At 49.3% G+C, this 23,598-nt stretch overlaps 1 protein-coding gene across 9 annotated transcripts in view; it reads left to right on the top strand.

Moving 5' to 3' along the window:
* LOC146274830 (receptor-type tyrosine-protein phosphatase mu-like) overlaps window positions 1-23,598 on the top strand; it is a 108,256-nt gene that overhangs the window by 57,245 nt on the left and 27,413 nt on the right. For 4 of the 9 annotated variants that reach the window (XM_084702632.1, XM_084702629.1, XM_084702628.1 and 1 more), the window contains 9 exons: window positions 4,496-4,810; window positions 5,340-5,449; window positions 7,261-7,462; window positions 7,646-7,748; window positions 13,659-13,932; window positions 15,079-15,115; window positions 16,704-16,778; window positions 19,899-20,031; window positions 21,156-21,185. In XM_084702632.1, coding sequence (XP_084558758.1) covers window positions 4,496-4,810; window positions 5,340-5,449; window positions 7,261-7,462; window positions 7,646-7,748; window positions 13,659-13,932; window positions 15,079-15,115; window positions 16,704-16,778; window positions 19,899-20,031; window positions 21,156-21,185 — 1,279 coding nt within the window. The remainder of the gene's footprint in view (window positions 1-4,495; window positions 4,811-5,339; window positions 5,450-7,260; window positions 7,463-7,645; window positions 7,749-13,658; window positions 13,933-15,078; window positions 15,116-16,703; window positions 16,779-19,898; window positions 20,032-21,155; window positions 21,186-23,598) is intronic. The other 5 variants (XM_084702635.1, XM_084702634.1, XM_084702633.1 and 2 more) reach the window with 3 other exon arrangements.

Here is a 23,598-nt window from a genome sequence, read left to right as displayed (position 1 = left end):
TGCTCTGAGCATTTTGGAGTAGAGAATACCATGATAAAGGCTTTAGAGGCTGTTTTGGCCACCTCCTAGAATAACGACCCACTAGTTTAACAATTGCATAGCTTTTCTATCTGTTAGCAATCTACTTCTGACTACCAGTGGAACAACTGCTAAGAGTTTTTTATTTTATTTTGTACTCTACAGTTTTTGGTTTGTAATCAAACAATTCGCAATTGATTTTAAAGTGCGCATTTCTAGGTTTTATTAAAGAGTATTTTTGCACATTTTGGTTTCAACATGTAGAGATTCCAACATCTTTTACACATACCTCGCCCCCCCCCCCCCCCCTCCACATAATGGTGATTGTACTATAGGCTAGCTTAGCATGCACAGATAACACCATGTAATAAAGACAGGCGTTATTTAAATGTCACGCCTTGGTAGGAGGAAAGAGGAGCTGGTAATAGTTAACATCTAAATGTCAAATTAGAATTATTTGATGACTGTTGCAGGAGTAAGCGACCAAGGCCAGAATCGTACCTCCATCCCTCTTTTCCTTCAGCGCTGAATATCATCCCTCTATCATCCTTTCATCACTATTACCTGGACTGATGCAGGTGTCTTTTCTAGCAACCCACATGACAGGATCACCACCGTGACACACGCTCACACCTCTCTCTTAGTTATGGGTGTCTTGTCACATCTGTCCAGAGTTCCATCACAAAGCCATTACCCTGCCTCTCCTCTGCAACACGGACAAGGAGAATGCAAATGTCTCTCTGTCCTCTCCCATTCTCCCCTCTTCTCCCTCTATCACTCTGCTCTTTTATCCTCCCACTCCTGTCTTTATCCTTCTGCCCCCATCCCTCCTCTCCTCTGATTCAGGTCTACGTCTCTCTTCCCCTCCACGACCCTTCTATCCTCCCTTCATCCCTTCATCCCTCCATCCCGGCAGAGGTAGATTGATGTGGGGCTCCGGTGCAGTGGCTCTCACCTGGAGGATTCTGTGTAATAGGGTGCATCCATCTCCTCCTTGGATCTGACCTTGACCCCTGAACCCTCGTCTCCATGACAGCGGTCTGGCAGAGAGGCCCTCTCAGAACTATTATAGGCTGGAAAATTGTGATTGATCCTCTTGAAGCTGGACCTGCAGGCTCCGTAGCTGTCCTCTGGCTGGACACACACTGACATCAACTGTCTCACACACACACATGCAGTCCAACTTTTTCATCAATTACTCCTTCTACGCGTCCCTTTGGCAGACTGGGAAGGGTGTGTTTGTATGTGTGTGTGTTTGATTATAGCCTGAGAGGCCCTGTAGCACGTTATCCTTTGCAGCTGAGCTTTGATAGTGCTGAACCAGACCATTCTCTCAGCATAAGGGCTGACTAAAGAAAAGCGATATGTGTGTGTGTGTGTGTGTGTCTGTGCTTGTCTTTGTTTCTATGCTACTTAGAAGTTTGCTTCCTTATCTCAGTGTCTGCAGAGTGACTGGGTGATTGTTTATGAGCCACAACACTAGAAGCTCTATACTAGCCTTGCTTTTTCTGCCACACATACACTCACACACCCACTCACATACACACCCACTCACAGTTTCTCACCATATATTACTCCCAGCGGCAGATTATCTGCCTAAGTAAACTGTGATTTGTCAGGTGTAGTTTCCGGCTCCTTCTAGCCAGGGTTAATCAATCGATTGTTAACAGTATCTTCACTGTCTGTTCTGGAGGGAGGGAGGGGGGGGGGTTAAAGATGAAGCTAGATATCTGGTCAGACAGGCTAGAGGACAGGAGTGAGGGGGGAGATGGGGGGAGAAGGGGAGGCGTCTGGTGAGACAGAGGTGTTGGAGGACAGTAGACTAAGTAGTTAGTATAGTAGGTTGTATTAGTATGTAGCCTATGTAATTAGTATAGTAGGTAGTTTTAGTAATAGGGGTGGGGGAAAAAATTGATTAGCATTTGAATCACGATTCAGTCTTCTAGCGATTCATTCCAATTCTCAATTCTTTTTTTTCCTAAGTATGTTTACTAAACTGCAAGAAATACAATAAATGTCAAGGTTTTGATGCATTGGGATTTTTTTCTTCAATACTTAAATGCCTATCACAGTCAAGTAGAAATGAAAGCATACGTATATTGAATCAAAATTTGATTTAAAATCTAAAATAAAATAAAAATTGTGAATCAATTTTGTATCGAATCGTGACCCCAAGAATCGATTTGAATCGAATCGTGAGGTACCAAAAGATTCCCACCCCTAATTAGTATGTAGTTTAAGGAACAGAGGAGGTAGAGGAGAGGAACAGAGGAGGTAGAGGAGAGGAACAGAGGGGGTAGAGGAACAGAGGAGGTAGAGGAGAGGAACAGAGGAGGTAGAGGAGAGGAACAGAGGGGGTAGAGGAACAGAGGAGGTAGAGGAGAGGAACAGAGGAGGTAGAGGAGAGGAACAGAGGGGGTAGAGGAGAGGAACAGAGGGGGTAGAGGAGAGGAACAGAGGGGGTAGAGGAGAGGAACAGAGGAGGTAGAGGAGAGGAACAGAGGGGGTAGAGGAGAGGAACAGAGGGGGTAGAGGAGAGGAACAGAGGGGGTAGAGGAGAGGAACAGAGGGGGTAGAGGAGAGGAACAGAGGGGGTAGAGGAGAGGAACAGAGGGGGTAGAGGAGAGGAACAGAGGAGGTAGAGGAGAGGAACAGAGGGGGTAGAGGAGAGGAACAGAGGAGGTAGAGGAGAGGAACAGAGGGGGTAGATTGGAAGATAGGAAGGTCAGTTGATGAGGTCTCTCACCCTCTGCTTGACACATCATGTTCAAACTCGTCTTTCTACACAACACACATGCTGTCTTCCTCTCCCCCATGTTACTGAAGAGCGGTCTGCTCTCTCTTTCTCTCTCTCTCTCTCTCTCTCTCTCTCTCTCTCTCTCTCTCTCTTTCTCTCTCTGTCTCTCTGTCTTTTTTTGTGCCTCCTAATACATTTTGCATATTTTGAATTAAGCAAGATGTCTTTTCCCTCAATTCTCCCTCCCTCCGTTTAGCTCTGTTCAATGGTGTTATGCTGAAGTGCTCCAATTATACCTTAATGTTGGAGAGAGCTTCTCTACTCCACAATGCTGCAGTCTGGCCAAGACGCTTTTCTCTCTCACTTTCTTTCTCCCTCTCTCTTTTCATCCTTCCATCCACCTCTTATTGCCCTTCCATCGCTCTATCTTCTATTTCCTTTCTATTGAATAGAGCTATATCCATTTCTTTCTCACTTTCCACTCTTATTCCAGAAATGAATAAAACAAGCGCACACACACTCCTGCCCCCCCCCCCCCACCCCCCCACACCCCCCGTGCCCAGCCACAAGGCATTCTGGGGCATATTGTTGGAGTGTCTGAGTCACACACCTGCCCTGCATTTGTCTGATTTTCTTCCTCTCCCCCACTTCCTTTAGTCTTCCTCGCACAAGGTAGACGATTGTTGTTGAGAGCTGAGAGGCTTTTAGTGGTACTGCCCAGCTCTCACACTCTGTCAGCCCCCTCCCCCCCCATCAGCAGGGCAGGAAACAAGACAATATGCAGCTTTTGTCAACTAGAATCCCCCCCTCCCAACCACTGTCCTGTAAGTGTAGCAGCATGTATTTCAAAGCCACAAAGGACTGTGCTCTGCCATGTCTTCAATAACATTTCAAAGCAGAAATACGTATGGAGCCAGACTCACCCTTAGAGCCCCACAGCTTTACTCCACTGTCCTGGAGGGACCTCACAGGACCCATACCAGGATCCTTTTAGGAACCTTAAAGGAACTAAGAACCTTAGAAGATTCTGAGAGTAATGTCCTGTAAGTTGGTGAATGAATAGTGTTGTGGACAGAACACACTCAGCAGAAGAAAGATCAGCAGAGAGTGGGAGGAAGAGAAACGGAGAGAGACGGACTAGAATTCACCTGCAGTTACGGAACGGTTACTATCCCTGAAACCCTGTCCCTCACAACACATGCATGGTTAGGTGGTGAGAGAGTTGGAGACAGTGAGAGAAAGACAGAGAGAAAATAAAAAAGGTGTGGAGGTTCAGTGGAGCAGTTTCGGTCATGCTCCTCCTGCCACCTCATTCCAGTGTGTGTGTGTGTGTGTGTGTGTGTGTGTGTGTGTGTGTGTGTGTGTGTGTGTGTGTGTGTGTGTGTGTGTGTGTGTGTGTGTGTGTGTGTGTGTGTCAGGGTCTCTGGTGTTTTACAGTTGAGTGTTCTATCTTTGCTGAAGGATGGAATTCCTCAGAGATGGACACATTGAGCCCGGAATGGAAATTGATCCTATTACAGTCTAGTGTGTGTGTGTGTGTGTGTGTGTGCCTCCTCTGTCAGTTGATAGTGGAGCACCTTTGCTCCCTTATTAGGCCTGTGGGGGAGACAAGGGGATGGGAGTGGGGGTTGCAGATATGAGTGGTGCCACACACACACACAGAGAGAGCTCTGTCAGGACTGTAGTTGTTGTGATTTGTGACTGACCAGCTCCCCCTCCTTCCCTCCCTCCCTCCCTCAGACCCCATGCACGGCCCCCGCAGGCTGGAGGTGTTGGACATCAAATCCAAGCAAATCACCGTCAGATGGGAACCCTTTGGCTACAACGTGACGCGTTGCTATAGCTACAACCTCACGTTGCAGTATCGGTACCTGCCCAGCGGAGGAGCCAAGGAGGAGACGCGCGAGGAGCTCTGCTACGACACGCTGAGCGTGGCGCCACAGCACACCATCAGAAACCTGCCTCCGTACACCAACGTATCCCTACGCCTGGTGCTGCGCAACCCCGAGGGAGGGAAGGAGAGCGAGGAGCTGGCGGTGCTGACGGACGAGGATGGTGAGATGGGGAGGATGAGGTGGGGGGATGAGGTGGGGGGGATGAGGTGGGGGGGATGAAGGGATGACGTAAAGGAATGGAAGGATGAGGTAGAGGGATAAGGTGGGGGGAAGGAGGAATGAGGTAGGGGTTCATTTGGCTTTTCCCATGAAAATACCCTCCCTCCCCATCTTGTTCTTGCACACAGCTTTGTCCTTACCCCTCCCCCCTCCTCCTCTTACACACACACACACACACACACAGAGCAACCTGTAAACATCTCCTTTCCTCTCATCTCTCAACGCTCCTCTCTGCCCTCTACCCCCCCCCCCCCCCCCCACCCGGGGGCTCCTAGGCTGTCAGGTCTCCGAGGGATGTGTGAATCATTCAGGAGATTTACACGCCTGTTAGGATGTAGAAGTGGCTCAATATCTAAAATGGTCGATATTTAATTTGGTCTGGATTTATTCTCCCTTCCTCTCTCTCTCTCTTTTCTCTCTCTCCCTCGTCTCCTCCCTCTGTCCTCCCTCCCTCCCCCCACCCCTGACAGTCCCGGGAGCTGTTCCACTAGAGTCCATCCAGGGCAGCACCTACGAGGAGAGGATCACCCTCAGGTGGAGAGAACCCACTCAAACCTACGGCATCATTAAACAATATGAGGTAACAAAACACAAACACACTCACTTTCCCTTTTCCCTCTCTCTCTCCTTCTCTCTGTTTTTCCTCCCTCTCTTCCCCCTTCTCTCCCTGTCTCCCTCTTGCTCTCTCTCTCTCCCTCCCAATTCTCTCCCTCTCTCCAACAGTCATCCATCTTTTCTGTTGGCAGGTGCAGTGGCTCCATCCCTCATTCAGTCTGGGTTCTTAATTATCTAATAAATCCAACCTAATAACCTTACAGCCCAACGCTCTCAGGCTTGTTAACACAATCTATTACCTACTGAACCCCATAGCTGCTACTCACACACACACACACGCATCCGACAAACACAACCAGCCCATAAAACGCAGTATTAGCCTGTATTCTATCCACTGCGGGTAGAAACTCATGAGTCTGCAGTAAGAACACACGACAGTACGTATCACAGTATAGCAGACACAGTATCTCACACAACACCACCTCACACTAACACCACCTCACACTTCCACCACCTCACACTAACACTACCGCACACTTACACTACCGCACACTAGCATTACCTCACACTAACACTACCGCACACTTACACTACCGCACACTAACATTACCTCACACTAACACTACCGCACACTTACACTACCGCACACTAGCATTACCTCACACTAACACTACCGCACACTTACACTACCGCACACTAACATTACCTCACACTAACACTACCGCACACTTACACTACCGCACACTAGCATTACCTCACACTAACACTACCGCACACAAACACTACCTCACACTAACACTACTGCTCACTATACAAACACTACCTTTGATTCTCTCACACTATTTCACACTACCATTTAGGAGCTCCTGGTGTTTTTGTGCTTCTCCACTAAGTTTCTGGAGCAGAATCGGATGACTAAGAGTTCAACCCATCAAAGTGTCAGTTAGAGCCGTTATGAAATTATAGTCTGTCACACGCCTCACTGTCACCACGACAATGATCATCCAGGGTTAAGAGAATAGACCAATCAGAGTGCTTGTAGCTCAGTAGCTCGACCGTGTTGAACCTGTAATCAGGAACATCATTGTCACACTGTGACATCGTCACCCAGTGGTGGACCAGCAGTTGTAGGATTACATACTCACTTACCATCTCTCTCTCTCTCTTTCTTCCTCTCTTGATTCCTTTTCATCCCATCCATCCTCTTTCCCAGCGGACATTACTATCCTGCGGGCTTGGTGTGAGTGTGTCTGTGTGTGTGAATGATACGTTGTGTTTTACACCTGATGAAACTCCCCTCTCCTTCCTTCCTTCTACTCTCTTCTCTCCTCTTCCTCCACTCCTCTCCTCTTCCTCCTCCTATTGTGCCCAGTAATTGGAATCAGAAGGGGATAGTAATGGCTTCTATCCATTAGTCCTTCACTGATTTATTCAAATCAAGCTTTTACAGAGTGCAGATAGTTGTATTAGTGGAGGGATGGAGGGATGGAGAGGGAGGAGTGTGAGAGACTCATCGCTCCGCTGCACTTCTTTTCAGGGTATTTTCCCCCTGAGGAATGGAGGAGGTGGGGTAGACTGGAGGGGTGGGGGTGGGGGGCAGGGCTGGGGGGTAGACTGGAAGGATAAAGACTAGAACAGCAGAATAGGTTTAATACCCTGTGAACAGGAGCACCCTTATCTGCTCCCACTCTGGGTGACAGAGGAGGAGAGGAAATGAGAGAAGAGATGAGAAGATCAGATAGATTGCTCATAAACTATATTAACAATTTGTAGTAGTGGAAAGACTACGGTAGTATAATAAAACAATGTTGTTCTCCCCACGTCCCCCACCCTCAGATTTCCTACAAGGCTCTGAGCTCCTTCGACACCGAGTTTGATCTGACCAATCAGAGTGGGAAGGTATTCAAGTTGGCCAATGAGACATCCCATATGTTCTCTGGCCTGTCCCCTGGTTCCACCTACTCCTTCACCCTCCGAGCCAGCACGATCAAGGGCTTTGGCCCTCCTGTCATCACTCAGTTCACCACCAAGATCTCAGGTACATGTGTGTCTGAGCGCATGTGTTTGGTGTGTGTTGAGGTGTGTATTCAGTCGTCTACACAGATGTACTGTGAGGTGTGTGTGTGTGTACAGATGTGCGTGGGGTACATGTGTAGATGAACAGATGTGTGTGTGTGTGTGTGTGTGTGGAGGATGTTAACGTGTGCTCTCTCCTCCACAGCGCCGCTGATGCCAGGCTATGAGCAGGAGTCTCCTCTGAACCAGACAGACAGCTCTGTCACTGTCCTACTGAAGCCTGCTCAGAGCAGAGGAGCGCCTGTCAGGTATACACACACACACACACACACTCTCTCTGTTTCTGTGTTGTTCTTTGTTTCTTTCTTTTTCTTTCTTTTAACGTGTGAAGATACCTCACTTGGGATACTACCTGTGTGTGTGTGTCTGTGTGTGTGTGAGAGAAAGAGAGAGAAAGAGAGAGAGAGAGAGGGAGAGAGAGAGAGAGGGAGAGGGAGAGGGAGAGGGAGAGGGAGAGGGAGAGAGTCTGAGAGAGTCTGAGAGAGTCTGAGAGAGTCTGAGAGAGTCTGCGTGTATGAGAGGTAGAAAGTGTGTATGTGAGAATGGGGGTGTTAGACCATCTCTTTCTAGGCATGTTATCCAGTCATTTACCTCTGAAATGCTGTAATCAGTCTGTCAGACTGCTGCTCTCTTTGGAGTGTGTGTCTGTGTGTGTGTGTCCTTAATGGTCCCTAAGTGTGGTTTAAGCGACAGTCAGATGATCAGAAGACCTGCTCTGCTTTAATCATTTATAAACCTGCTGGCAGGAGCGCTCACACACACACACACACACAAACGCCTATCTGTCCGAGAACAGACCGTAGTTTAAATGTAGAACAAGGATTCACACCCTGTCAAACCATATTCTCCACACCACCACACCTCTGACAAGACCGCGATGCCTCCAAACCTGTTACTCCATACAAAAACACACATGTGCTCACACACACACACACATTTGTTGTTGATTAACACCTCACATCTCCTCCAGTCACATATCAGTTGTTTCCCCGGCATCTCCGTGGCGACCACCTTTCCTCCGTTCAGCATGTTGTCATGTTAATCACTGTCAACATGTCTCTTAACGAGCAGCAGGATTATCTAATTGGCTCGTTAAGGCTGTGTCTGGATAGCTTGCGGGGTGTTGTTGTCTTTAGGGATTAATGAGAGGGATTAGCAGATTATCAGATTATCAGGCTCATGTCAGATATGCTGTTACAGATTCTCACACAGAGAGAGACCATCTTCCAGATACCAGCAAGCAGCTGGAGATCAGAGAGAGACCAGCAGACACTAGACACAGAGCAGTGGGAGAGATGGAGAGATGAAAGGAAGGAGGTTTGGGAAAGAGGGATGGACAGAGGGAGGATGAGGAAGGGAAGGACCGTTGGAAGTCCAAGACAGAACAGTGGACCGAGAGAAAATGATGTTGATGAAATGCAGAAACCGTTTTAAGGAGTCAATGTCCTCCCCCATACATCCCTGACAACACTCAAAACACACACACAAAACACACAACACACACACATTGTGAATTACCCACCTCTGGACAGGCGGAAGCTGTGTGTTGAAAGCCTGTTGTCTGTTGTGGATCAGTAAAGAACACGTATCCAACCAGACATTCAGATGAAAGCATCTCACATCACCATGAATACGGCCTCACAATCTTACAACTGATTTACATAAACGCAGAGCAGGATCCTGTTTGATTGACTGAGCTGCAATGGAATGTGACAGCTGCAGTATTCAGTGGCGGTGTGATCAGATGAGCTGGTGTCGAGGTGGGGTCCTCTTGCGGGAACACAGGACCAGGATGCTGCTACAATGGCTGCCCTCCCCAGCCGTGGGAGTCCCTCTCTCAGTAGAATAGCAGCCAGCAGATGTTGCTGTGTGATACTCTCGGAGAGAACACGGCCATCACAGCGATTAGACATGACTGAGGAGACGAAGAGATATGGCTGGAGAAGAAAGCGAGCAGCTACACATGATCTGTCTGTCTGTCTGCCTGTCTGTCTGTGAGCCTGCCGGTCTGTCTGTCTGTCTGTCTGTCTGCCTGTGAGCCTGCCGGTCTGTCTGTCTGTCTGTCTGCCTGTCTGTCTGCCTGTCTGTCTGTCTGCCTGTGAGCCTGCCGGTCTGTCTGTCTGTCTCTCTGTCTGCCTGTCTGTCTGCCTGTGAGCCTGCCGGTCTGTCTGTCTGTCTGTCTGCCTGTGAGCCTGCCGGGTTGTCTGTCTGTCTGTCTGTCTGTCTGCCTGTGAGCCTGCCGGTCTGTCTGTCTGTCTGTCTGTCTGTCTGCCTGTGAGCCTGCCGGTCTGTCTATCTGCCTGTCTGTCTGTCTGTCTGTCTGTCTGTCTGCCTGTCTGCCTGTGAGCCTGCCGGTCTGTCTGTCTGCCTGTCTGTCTGTCTGCCTGTGAGCCTGCCGGTCTGTCTGTGTGTGTCTGTATGTGTGTGTGTGTGTGTGTGTGTGTGTGTGTGGTGATTGTCAGAAGTGTGTTGTGGCAGTACTACAGTCGCGTGGCACAATGCTCGTCATCATGGACACACCACCCCTTAATGGGATTACTGTGAGCCACATCGCAGAGCACTAATGTGTCGAATCTGCTCAATAAAGGGCCACGGCACACACAGTCACACACACACAGTCACACACACACACTCCTCCTCACCCCCTGTGCCAAGACAAGCGTTTACACAACGCTGTGGAGGAAGATGATTTGCGATGCCTCCAAACCAGCAGCAAGCAGACACACTGGTATCTGTACTTCAGCACAGAGAGGGAGTATGGGTGGACAGGAGAGAGAGAGAAAAGACAGGGAGGGACGGGGAAAGGGAGAGAGAGACAGAGAGAGGGAGAGGGGGAGGGATGGGGAAAGGGAGAGAGGGAGAGAGAGACCATGCAGCTGTTTGAGTATTGTTGTAAGGTTTCCTGTCTTACCTTTCCTGTGTGAATAACATGACCAGGAAGACAATAGAAACGTCCTGCTGTCCTGTCCGCACCCACTGACTCCTGGGGAAGTGGGTGTGACAGGAATACATACTGCTTGTAACAGCTGTTGTCCTCTTCCTCCTCCTCCACTTTTCCCTTTGGGATTAATAAAGTACCTACCTACAAACCTACCTCTCTTCACCTTTCTTCTCCTCTCTTCGTCTTACTTCTCCTCCCCCATCTTCTCCTCTCCTCTCCTTTCCTCCCCCATCTTCTCCTCTCCTCTCCTTTCCTCCCCCATCCTCTCTTCTGCCCTCCTGCAGCTGAGTAAGATTTAAGAGACATGTAATCTGTTGTGCTCTATTCTCATCTGGCTAGCACTGGGCTGCAGGCTACACCAGGGATAAATAAACTGGACAGGTGTATGTGTAGTCTGTGTGTGTCATCTGTGCCTGCCTGCGTGCGTGCGTGTGGGGGCAGTGGGAGTAGCTCATCAATATTGGGAATGTCTGCAAGTTTAAGCAATTAACACAGGAGGTTAGAGACAGAAGCACTAACGAGATTTTAACTTCCTGTTCACAAGCACCATCTGCTCTATTCTAGGCTGGGGTGCACTTACTGTCTCTCTCTCTTTTTCTCTCTCTCTCTCTCTCTTTTTCACTCTCTCTCTCTCTCTCTCTCTCTCTCTCTCTCTCTCTCTCTCTCTCTCTCTCTCTCTCTCTCTCTCTCTCTCTCTCTCTCTCTCTCTCTGTCTCTCTCTCTCTCTGTCTCTCTCTCTCTCTCTCTCTCTCTCTCTCTCTCTGTCTCTCTCTCTCTCTCTGTCTCTCTCTCTCTCTCTCTCTCTCTCTCTGTCTCTCTCTCTCTCTGTCTCTCTCTCTCTCTCTCTCTGTCTCTCTCTCTGTCTCTCTCTCTCTCTCTCTCTCTCTCTCTCTCTCTCTCTCTCTCTCTCTCTCTCTGTCTCCCTCTCACTGACTCTCTCTTCTCTCTCTTTCTCCCACTTTCTCACTCCTGTTTTTCTCCTCTTTCTCCTCTATTGCTTTCTCTTTTAGTCTGTCCCTCTCTCTCCGTCTTCCTCTTGTCTTTCTCCCACCCCTCTCTCTACCCCCCCCCCCCCTCCATTTCAGGGTCACCAGTCTGAGCAGAGCAGCAGTAATTGGTTACCCCAACATAGCAGCTACTGCATAAAATACATCTGGTAGCACACACACACACGTGAATTGAAACTAATTGGTGTCAGCCAGGCTTGGAGCGCAGCTACAGGAAGTATTTAGCTTTGCGCGCCCTGCTTGTCACCGACACACACACACAGACTCACACACACCTACCTCAAATCACCCGGTGCAGGTTAGTGTAAAGTCATCATCAGTAGGGGAATGTTTCCTTCCTCGTCTTGCCCCCCTCCTCTTCCCCCTTCCTCCCTCTCCCTCTCTCTGTCTCTCCAGAGTATAATGACTGGTCCCTAGTTACAGTGTGTTGTAGCAGTATAACAGTTGTCAGAGTGGTTCTGAGTCCCTGCCAGCACAGTTTGTTGTAAACACCAGCCATCCAGAGCATTGTGCAGGTGGAGTCTGGCTGGAGGGGCTAAAGCTCTCTATGGGGGGGGGGTCTGGCTATGTCCTTTCATCCCCTTCCAGGTACTACTCCTCTCTTTGTTGTCACCCCCCCCCCCCCCCCCACCCTTAATATTTAATAACAGTTGATTCCATCTCCAAGCGTGTGCTGTGTCTGGGGGGAGCTCAAGCTGTGTAGTGGGCAGAGATGCACCGGAGCCTCTCTGTAATGAGCTGTGCCCGGGAGAGCAGGATGTCTCCTGTCCCCGGCCTTCCTCACCGCTTAGGACAGATCTCATCTCTTAACGGCTGAGGGGGAAATGGAATTAGATCCATTCAGCAGGTGGTGCGGCGTGGCAGGCTGATTAGAACAGGCTGGCAGGCTGAATCACTTACACCGCACAGAGCAGAGATGAGGAAGACGGTGAGCTGGAGAAGCGGGGAGAGAGAAAGGGAGAGAGAGAGAGAGAGAGGGAGGGAGAGAGAGGGAGAGAGAGGGAGAGAGGGAGAGAGGGAGAGAGAGAGAGAGAGAGGGAGAGGGATAGAAGGAGAGAAGGAGAGAAGGAGAGAGGGAGAGGGATAGAAAGAGAGAAGGAGAGAGGGAAAGGAAGAGGGAGAGAAGGAGAGAAGGATAGAGAGAGAGAGAGAGAGGGAGAGGGATAGAAGGAGAGAAGGAGAGAAGGGGAGAGGGATAGAAGGAGAGAAGGAGAGAAGGAGAGAGGGAGAGGAAGAGGGAGAGAAGGAGAGAAGGATAGAGAGAGAGAGAGAGAGAGAGGGAGGGAGGGAGGGAGGGAGGGAGGGAGGGAGGGAGGGAGGGAGGGAGGGAGGGAGGGAGGGAGGGAGGGAGGGAGGGAGGGAGGGAGGGAGGGGGTGTAGTCTTCTTGTTCCTGATACCATATCTGATGGTAGTAAAAAATCTGCTCCAGTCTCTCCCTGGTCTCCCTTGGTCCATCCCTTGTGTCCTCCAGGTCTGAGCAGATGTAGGGTAACTTGATGAAGGAAGGATCAGAGTGGAGTGAAGGGGAGCTGTCTGACCTTTTTCAAGTGTGAATTATTAAAGAACAAATAGGTTTGGAGCGAGGAGGATGTGGAGGAACTGGGGAGGGGAAGTGATCAGCCTCCAGCTGGCTGTCTTCAGGGTTGAGTTGGGAGACCTCATCAGTGTGGTGTGCTCCAGTCGGCTCTCTTAACTGGAGCTGAACTTTAATGTTCACCTTCTTCGTAATGTTTGCGGTGTTCTGTAGACGTGAGATCGTACGTGTGCCGAACTGCTCTTTCTGTTATTGCATATTTCTGTGAGGACCGGTGAGAGGGAGAATCTCTCGTTCTTTTTTTTTTCTGGTTTAATTAAGTATGGTTCCTTCCTGCCTCTCCTCATGGTACCTGCATCTCATCCCTTCATCTCCTCTGTTCATGAGTCTGTCCATCCCTGGTGCAGACGGCGCTCTCGCTGGAGCCGCTGAGCCTGCCAGGGCTTTACACCGGGACACTCTGAGCCTCCATATGCAGGGAGAAGAGGACCCAGTCTACCTTACATCTGAGATCACTGCTGAGAATGACTGTCACTCACTCTCCCTCCTCTCTCTCTCTCTCTCTCTCTCTCTCTCTCTCTCTCTCTCTCTCTCTCTCTCTCTCTCTCTCTCTCTCTCTCTCTCTCTCCTTCCTTTCCCTCCCTCTCCGTTTCACTCCCTCCCTCTCTCCTCCAGTAAGTACCAGGTGGTGGTGGAGGAGGAACGCCCCCGCAGGTCTCGCAGGGCGGCAGAGATCCTGCGCTGCTACCCGGTGCCCATCCACTTCCAGAACGCCACGCTCCTCAACTCCCAGTACTACTTCACCGCTGAGCTGCCCACCGCCGACATCAAGACCCCCCTGTCGTTCTGCGTGGGAGACAACCGCACCTACAACGGCTACTGGAATGCCCCCCTGCTGCCCCACAAGAGCTACAGCATCTACTACCAGGCTGTCAGCACAGCCAATGGGGTGAGAGCGTGTGTGTGTGTGCTGAGACTTAGAAGAGAGGCTGGAACAGGAACAGAGGTCTTTCTGCTGGTTTTGGTGTTCAAGACGCGCTCTCAAACACACCCTTGCACATAAACACACTCTCACACACACACACTCACACACACACACACTGTGGGGTGCCCCCTGACAGAGAGAGTCACCAGGTCCTCTAATGGAGCCTGAGAGAGCAGACTGTTCCATCTGACCAGCACCACTAATAGGGAGCAGAGGGGCTGTGTGTGTGTGTGCGTGTGCGTGTGTTTTTGCTGCCGTTGAGGCCAGTTTGCAGTAGATTGCTGTGGAGGCTGGGGTCAGAGCGTTACCGAGGAGACCACAGAACTGCTCTGCCCTCTGACTTTCACACACACACACACAGGCCCACATACAGACCATAGTGGTGTTTTAGATGCATGTGTAAACAGGACATCAGGTATAAAGATCATGTCAGCTTCTGCTCTCGTACTATTAATAGAATTGAATGAAACAGAACACAATAGAATGCATTGAAGCCCACTTTGTAAAATTATACTATCCAAATAAAAACTGGATTTGACAATAGAATAAAGTAGAATATAATTGTGTACAGTGGAACTCAAGAGGACAGAACCAGAGATCAGAGTCAACTCTTGTCTTTGTGTGTTGTTCACCTGAGTGTGTCAATCTTTTCATCAGCTCTGGTTTAATTATTCACCACCTCAACATTTAATTGGTTGTCTCCTCCATAATTTAAGAAACATCACAAGTGCCTTTCTCTGTAACGGAACCCAGGCCCTCCCCTCAATGTTAAAATTCATGAGAGGAGGTCACAGTTTGTTTGTCATGACTGCTTTCTGACACCTTGCGTGTGTGTATGTGTGTGTGTGTGTGTGTAAGCATGTGTGTGTTCACCGACCGCAGGGTGTTGCGCAGACAGTTTTGCTGACAGCTGGCTGGTAAATGCTAGCTGGGCCACTGATCCCTCTGCCTATTCAGTTTTACAGCCCGTGGTGTGTGTGTGTGTGTGTGCGTGTGCGCGCGTGCCCGTGTGTGTGTGTGGTTCCTGAGAAACAGTAGTCCTGGCGGTTGGCATGTTTCCATTTTGTTACTGATAAGTAATGTCTTTCCATCTCTCTCTCTCCTCCACAGGAGACTAAGATAGACTGTGTTCGTGTGGCTACTAAAGGTAGGTTGGCCCACCAGTGGTGTTGCTCATGTTGTTTTTGCAAAGCTGGAGCGGTTGTGACTGTGAACAATGCCCAGTGCTTTCCCAACCCTCCACACACCTGCTGTCTAATATTTCTGCCCTGGCCTCTGTGATGCTCAGCATGTCAACTTTTAGCATTCTGAAGAAACAGTCACAGGAGTTCAACTCTGACTATCATCCACAGTGACACACTCAACATAGAACCTTGTAACCACATAGTACCCATGGAGAACCCAGAGCCAATTCTAGACCTCTGTGCTCTAAAAACAACCTTCAGATCCAGATCTTATTGAGTTGTCAGGAGCAGACCAGCTATCTCCTCAGAGCATGCTCCTCCAGGGTGTGGGCTAGCCTCAGTCCCAGCCTGGTTCCAGGGCAGATGCCGTGAGTGATGCCAGGGCACCTAGCCCTGCCAGCGTTGATGCTATTGGCCCAATGGGTTAAAGGCCTGAGCCAGGAAAGCCAATGGCCTGGCTCCAAACTCCTAATTGCTCACCTCTGCCAGTATCCACCAATGGCAGCGCAGGGAGATATTTTGACTGAGAGATTGACTGGTGCAACAGTTGCCAACTCCCTCCAGCCAGATCAGTCCTGGTCCTGCTAGTGGTGTTGGTGTTGGCCCAGCTCACCATGTGCACGGCAGTCCAAACCTAATGGAGAGCAGATGGTGGGTAATCCACCTTTCTGTCCACCACCATCTCCATAAGGATGCCATGGCTGAGCTATGCTAGACACAGCTTCCTGTTCCTGGGAGCCGTTAAGCAAGACCGCCCCCCCCCCCCCCCCCTCCCCAGACACAGACTAAAACTGAGCTGTTTCCCTGGAACATCCTACTTCACAGGGTTTAATCAACTTTTATTGGTCCTGAGGGGTGGGGGTTTAACAGCAGCAGATGCTAATAGGTTCAGCTGGTCCCGCAGCTACTGTCACTCACACTGCTGCCAACCAATGAGATCTCCTGAGGGGGTTGGCCCTGAGACAAACAATCCAATAGCATGTCAGTAATGATAAGAGTTAGTCAAGCAGAGTAGAATATAGATCAGGCTTATACCCCGCCATCCAATAATGACACATCGGCTCCCGTGGTCGCTATGGTTTCCATGAATTGGTCCTGTGACTGTTTCTGTGTGTGTTGATGACAAACACAGAGACACATTAACCAGATACTGGGTGACTACTAATGTTTGTAATATAACTTTGCTGACACTCTACCAGCTCGTTTTAAACTGCTCTCTCCTTTGACACTCTCAGCTTCTCTCTTTATCTCTCTCTTTTTCTCTCTTTATCTCTCTGTCTCTCTTTTGCCCTGTAACTAAAAGTGTTTCTCTTTGTGTGTTGAGTATCTGGCTTCAGCCTTGCTCTTTTCTTTGTTCTCTCTCTCCTTCACTCTCTCTCTCCTTCACTCCCTCTCTCCTTCACTCACCTTCTCTCTCTCTCCTTCACGCCCTCTCTCTCTCTCTCCTCTCTCTCTCTCTCTCTCTCTCTCTCCCTCTCTCTCTCTCTCTCTCTCTCTCTCTCTCCATCCTTCCTCCTGTCTCGTCTGCATGTTGATCTGGACCTTTGCTAGCTGCCATAATCGTGACCCAGCTCACCACGCCCTACATTCGCATCGCCCCCGCCTCCGGCGACAAGCAACTAACAGGTAGACACAACCCTCTGTACTGGGCTGCCTGTGTGTGTGTGTTTGTGTGTCTACTTTACCAATGTGTTTTCACCACTATGTTTCCAATGTTAAAGGAATAATTCACTTAAATATGCCGCTTCTTCTAGTCTTTAGATTGTAAGATTGTAATGGAGTGAACTGTCCCTTCGAGCAATCTGATGATCTGTCCAGTGAGTGATATGGAATATGACGTAAATAGGAGTGGATCAGAAAACTGGATGGATGAGATGACTGGATGAGGTGCTGAACTAGGAGGAGCTGATTGATATTCATGTGAGACAGCAGGCCAGTGTTGTCAGTTATATTCATACGAGGTACCAGCACAGCCTAGTTACCATGTTTACATACACAGCATTGCTGGTCTGTAGAGAAGAAGAGAGCCAGACAGAGAGCAGTGGACGAGTGAGGAGAGAGGGGGAGAGGAGAGGAGAGGAGAGGAGAGAGAGAGAGAGAGAGAGAGAGAGAGAGAGAGAGAGAGAGAGAGAGAGAGAGAGAGAGAGAGAGAGAGAGAGAGAGAGAGAGAGAGAGAGAGAGAGAGAGAGAGAGAGAGAGAGAGAGAGAGAGAGAGAGAGAGAGAGAGAGAGGGAGGGAGGGAGGGAGGGAGGGAGGGAGGGAGGGAGGGAGGGAGGGAGGGAGGGAGGGAGGGAGGGAGGGAGGGAGGGAGGGAGGGAGGGAGGGAGGAGAGAGAGAGGGAGCAGTAGATGAGTGATGAGAGAGGGGAGAGGAGAGGAGAGGAGAGAGAGAGAGAGAGAGAGAGAGAGAGAGAGAGAGAGAGAGAGAGAGAGAGAGAGAGAGAGCAGTGGATGAGTGAGGAGAGGGGAGAGAGGAAGAGGGAGGGAGGAAGAGGGAGGAGAGGGAGGGAGGAGAGAGTGAGTTGCAGTGAGGGAGAAAAACTGGAAACCTCCACTTTCTGGCACGCATGACAAACCTCCTGACACGCACAAAGGCTCACACACACACACACACACACACAGAACGCACACAGAACACGCACCCATCCGGGCTGCTGTCAGAAAATTACATTTCAATATTTACCATGCAGGGAGAAATGGGAAAGGTGACAATTCAGCTGCCAGATGACTCCCCCAGTCTGCAGTTACTACAAAATACAAACTGAGGAGTGTGTGTGTGTGTGTTCTCCAGTTAAACATCATCCATGCACACCATCGCACCACGACTCTCGTAGTGTTGCCACAACGGCCCGTACGGGATCACTAGGAAGCACGGCTGTGTGTGTTCTCTCCTCCTCCACACTGTCCACAAGGACAGACGTACAGCCAGGGATTCATGGAGAAAGTTTCTAGTGACCTGTTACCGCACATCAGCACAGGGTCCAGACACACCAGTATACTGAGGGGTGGGGAGTCCGAGCCAAGGAGCTGTGTGTGTGTTTGTGGAGATGCTATGGCCTTGCCTTGCAGGATGTAACATCTAAACATCGGTTAAAAACTCACAATTAGCCACCTTGGGACGGGAGAGCAGTGGTGTATATGTGTGTGTGTGTGTGTTGCACCAGCTGTTACAACAGTCCAAGGCCCATGTTGTTGCCACTCCCTCCCACACACAGCCAGCAAGGCCACACAGCCCCCCAGAGCACCGCGCTCACACATAAAACAAACTCCCCCAAAGCCCCTCTCTCCCTGTTCAAAGCTGCAGATAGCTGCTGTTTCATGTTGGAAATGCTGCTGTGGGCTCTACGCCTGTTAATGACCCCGTACACAGAGACAGTCAGGGAGAGAGGGGTGGAGGGGCTACAAGGGGAGGTAGAAAGAGGGAGGAGAGGGGAGGAGGGCAGGATAAACACAGAGAGTAATGCACAGCTGGAGAGCCTTGATGTTTAGTTCTGTTCCGACCAGAAAAGGCGATAACGGAGCAAACAAACCAACATAGTCGATAGCAGAGAAGTCAAGCTGACCTTGAAGCGGCTCTGTGCTCAACTAAATCATCGAGGCTCTCTTTCTTGCTAACTCTTTTATTGCTCTCTATCTTTCTCCTCCTCTCGCTTTTTTCTCTCTCCTTTTTCAAGTTTTACTCTGGAACAGAAGCCCCACCTTCCTTCTGCTCTTTTCTCTCCTCCACTTGTCCTCCACCTCTCCTCCTCTCAAGTATTAAAAGATCTCCCTCTCGTAAACACACGCGCCGCGCACACCGGGCTCCTCTCCTCAGGCATTCCCTCTCTTTGCTCAGACGCCCAGGGAGTGGGTGCCGCCCCCTATCCGTCACCTTGGTAACCATGCCTTGGCGGCCTGGTGATGGATGTTGTCAGCGCCTGATTGAAAAGTGGCGTTGGTGGAGGGATAGATTCAGGCCGGGCAAATTGAACGACTTGTCCCCAACATTCTTCATTCGTAACTCATTTAGCCGTGGGAAATGGATATTTCATCTGGCCACAGGCTGACATGCCCTCACATTATACAGTAAACAACCTGCCTTTCTCCTTCTCCCTGTCTCTCTCTCTTTCTCGCTCTCCTTTTCTCACCCCTCCATCTCTCTCTTTTTATTTCACTCTTGCTCGTCCTCCAGTTCTCTCTATTTCTCTTCTGCTCCATGTCACGCTAAGTGATCTCTCTCTCTCTCTCTTTGACTCTCATTCTCTCTTCCCCAATTTTCTTCCCTGTTTCTGCCTTCACCCCTCCTCATCTGAGACACTAGCAATGTTTGGTGGTGCTGAAAGGTATGTGTGTGTTATCTCATTTGAGCAGATATTAAAAGCCTGTGCCCTGGGTGAGATGATCCAGCTCTCCTTTCCTCTCTGGGGAGAAATGACTCTCTCCTGCTCTCATCCTCCTCTCCTCCTCCTCTCCTCCTTTCCTCCTCCCCCCTTACTCCACTTATTTGCTCCTCTCGGTACGTGACCCAGATTAAAATATCCAACTGTGAGGAAGAGAGTGAGAAGGAGAGAGAGAGAAGGAGTAAAAGAAAAAGAGAGGGAAACAGAGAAAGAAGGAGAGAGAGGCAAAAACAGGTAGTGTGCGTGAATGAAAGACAAAGCTCAGTTGAAGGACAGCAATGACGATGTTGATAGGGATGACGGTCATGAAGATGATGCTCGTGAAGATGATGATGTTGATACTGATGATGATGTGATGACCCCCTCAGATCTGGCGACCAGGAAGCCTGACGTGGAGCCAGAGAAGCAGACTGATCACACAGTAAAGATCGCTGGAGTCATCGCCGGCATCCTCCTCTTTGTCATCATCTTCCTCGGTGTTGTCCTGGTGATGAAAAAACGGTAAGACTGAGACCCCTGCCCCCACCTCCTCCCCCCCCCCCCCCCCCCCCCGCAACACACACCCATACACACACCCCCATACACACACATTCTTAATACTGTTACTGTAGGCGAGAGGGTTCTGGTTGTCGAACTGAATTTAGCCGTGGTTAAAAATAATATAACGGAATTGTATTTATAACGGGTTTAAAAAACAAATCCTTTGTGCCTGTGTGTGTGTGGGGGGGGGGGTGGTACGAGCCTCCATAAGGCAGAATCACACCAATCACATGAAAGCTCCAATCAGATGAATCCAGCCCACGTGCCAACTCACCTTCAAAACCCTGTGGCCATGTTACCACGGCAGTGAATAATTTATCAGATTACTTTGATAAGCACCCTTAAACTGTTGATGGCATCGCCACGGTTACGCTATCAGATGGTCCTGTGTGTGTGAGAGAGTGGGCCTTGTTCTAATTGGTCCAGCAGCGAGATCCTGACTGGAGAGGAAAACAGAGAGATAAGAAGGAAAACTAGATGAAAGAGGAGGAGAGGAGCCCAGGGCTGAATGGCTGGAGGCCAGTTTACATTAGGGGGGGGGGGGGGGGGGATACCTTGTTCCCTCTGGAATGAACGCAGAGCAAATATCACTGCTGCCTCGACACACATACACACACACACACACACACACACAGACACACATCCCAGTGTGTAACACAGCTCTTCTGTGTGTGTGTGTCACTGTGTGTTAGTTTGTGTGTGTACATGTACCGAAGACAAAGGAAGGCTCAGGACTCTTCGTCATGTCTTGCTAGAATAAGAGGATCAGCTTATCTTTCTTTCTTTCTTTTTCTTCTCTCTTCACCTCTCTCTCCCTCCCTCTCTATCTCTCACCTTCACTGAAATACACTACCCACAATTCATCTCTTCTCACCTAGCCAGCCAATCAGAGGGATGCCCTCACGCATGATCCGCCCTACGGCTCGCCATGTCCTTCTCCTTAGTAACCGTTGCGATCGTATGACACCATATCTGTTTTTGGTTTCATCCCTCTCTCTCTCCAGACATTATTAATATTTTTACTTTTTCTTTCCTTCCATTCCACCCCTCCCCCTCCCTCCCCCCCTCCCTCCCTCACTCTGCAGCAGAAACTATCACTCCTACACTTACTACCTGTAAGTAAACACTCTCTCACTCCTCCCTCCCCTGCTCCTCCTCTTGCTCCTCCTCCTCTTCCTCGCCTCTACTAACCCTGCATGACCTCCTGCTAGCTGGCTGGCTGGTTAGTTGTTTGACTGGCTGACTGACTGGCTAGCTGGTTAGTTGTCTGTTACTTTGTTCTAGAACTTAGTTGCCCTGTTGTAGAATATATGATACCTTGTTCTAGAAGCAATTTAGCTTGTTGTAGACTTGTAGAATGGTTGTCTAGTAAGTGTTCTAGTAAGTGGGGTGCAGTAGTTATCAGACTTGTTAAGAATTGATATGCATGGACTGAATTATGACAGCTCCTCAGGTCTCTCTTTGTTGGCTGTTCCTGTGTTTCTAGCCTAAATTCTGTGTGGTGATTGGACAAAATAAATGCTGTCTTCTCTAGATCTATTTGACTGACAACTAACCCAGCCATTTAGTCCTGGCGAGCTCTGCTTTGGGCCTGCCTTCAGCCTGACTCTACCCAACCAAAATCCATCACATTTATCACCACCTTCCATATTCCTGTGTGATTGGTTGTCATTTCAAAACTCATTCTTAACCATTTCAGGTCTGTCTCCATGTTGTAATCAGTTGTTTCTGCATTGCTTGAAGCTAAAAGCATGTTAGGACTGGACTGGACTGGCTAAGCAGACTAGCTGTGTCAGTGTGGAGTGAGGTCCAGATCTAGTCTAACCAGCTCTGTGTCAGCTGAACTTATGTCCGTGGTGGAGCTCCATCATTGCTCCACCACGGCAATGTGTGTATTTATAGCCAGAGCTCCCGTATGAGAGTCTTTAACTGTGTTCAAGCTTGATGTGAAGTGACAGCAAGAAGAGAGATATCTAACTGTGTTATTGTAGGACCCACCCCCTGTGTTCAAACCCATTAGCCCTGGTGTGTGTGCGTGTGTGTGTGTGTGTGTGTGTATGTGTGTAAACTGAGGGAGAGACATAAGCAGTATGATAGAGTTAAACAATAATTGTCATGAAGGAATGAGAAGGCAGCAGCAGGATCCAAAGGAGCCCCCAGCAAAGTGTGTGTGTGTGTGGAATGAATGCCCCCCAGCAAGGATTTGACTAAGACTCTGCTTTATGTCTTTATGGTGTGTGTGTGTGTGTGTGTGTGTGTGTGTGTCTGAGAGGGAGAGAGAGAACTCTAGTAGAGTAGTATCATCTATCAACATTAAATTTAAACTCTATTTCTCCTGTATGCTCAGAGATAAATAGGAGCAGAGGAGGGAGGGAATGAAAAGATGTGCATTTAGAAGAGGACAAATAAGAGCGGGCTATCTCTCTTACTTTCATACTCTCTTTCTCCAACTCTATCTTCCTCCTATCTGTCTAATCTTTCTCTTTCCCTTTATCCCCTCACATCCTCCTCTCCTTCATCTCTTCTCCTCTCCTCCACTTCTCTGTTCTTCTCCCCTCTTCTCCTTCACCTCTCCTACTCTCCTCCTCCTTCTCCTCCCTCCATCTAATCAGGAGTGATGTAGTGAGCAAAGGGATATTAGTGCAGCCGGCTCCATCAGGGTCGTAAGAGACTGCTGAACAAGAGCAGCCAGATTGAGCTGTCACACACACCACTGCTCTCTCTCTCTCTCTCTCTCTCTCTCTCTCTCTCTCTCTCTCTCTCTCTCTCTCTCTCTCTCTCTCTCTCTCTCTCTCTCTCTCTCTCTCTCTCTCTCTCTCTCTCTCTCTCTCTCTCTCTCTCTCTCTCTCTCTCTCTCTCTCTCTCACTCACACACACACACATCAAAAGTCACTCTCGCATACACTCTCACACACTAATGAAATATGAACCACTCTTGTCTTTGATCTATCAGAAGAGAACAGGTGGGGAAAGAGAGAGGGGCATTGACAGACAGGTAGATGGAGATAAAGAGGGGGGGGGGGTCTTAACACAGTTACAGGCAGAGTGTTATTGTATTATCTAGATTGACCTGTTCTGTTGAGGTGTGTTGAAGTGTTTCAGGAACAAGAACACCACCTGATCTGATAAACTAATGGAGACTGGATCAATTACCTCCCTTCTCCCTCTATCCTCCCATCTTTCCCTACCCAAACGTCCATCCCTCCCTAACCCAAACATCCATCCCTTCCTTCACAAACATTCATGCTAAAGTCAACCCTCGAACACACACGCACACCTGTGTATGAGCACCCAGTCAAAGCAAGGAGATGGTGGATTCTAAAGAGTAGGAGAAGGAGGAGGAGGAGAAGAAGCAGCAGGAGGAGGAGTTGAATAGGTGGATGAAGAGAGTTGGTTGATAACAGAGAGGAGTGTAGAGTGAACCATTTATTTTGAGTCACGTGATTTGTTGTGAGCATTAGGTGAAAGGTTATTTTCCCAGAATCCTCTTCTCTCCAAACCATTTCCTCCGATTGTTGGATAAGATAA

Source organism: Hypomesus nipponensis, chromosome 8 (genome assembly GCF_054491055.1).
Source record: "Hypomesus nipponensis isolate SF chromosome 8, ASM5449105v1, whole genome shotgun sequence".
NCBI classification, from domain to species: Eukaryota; Metazoa; Chordata; class Actinopteri; order Osmeriformes; family Osmeridae; genus Hypomesus; species Hypomesus nipponensis.
Note: the sequence above shows the minus strand (reverse complement) of the source record. Positions and strands in the feature narration are given on the sequence as shown.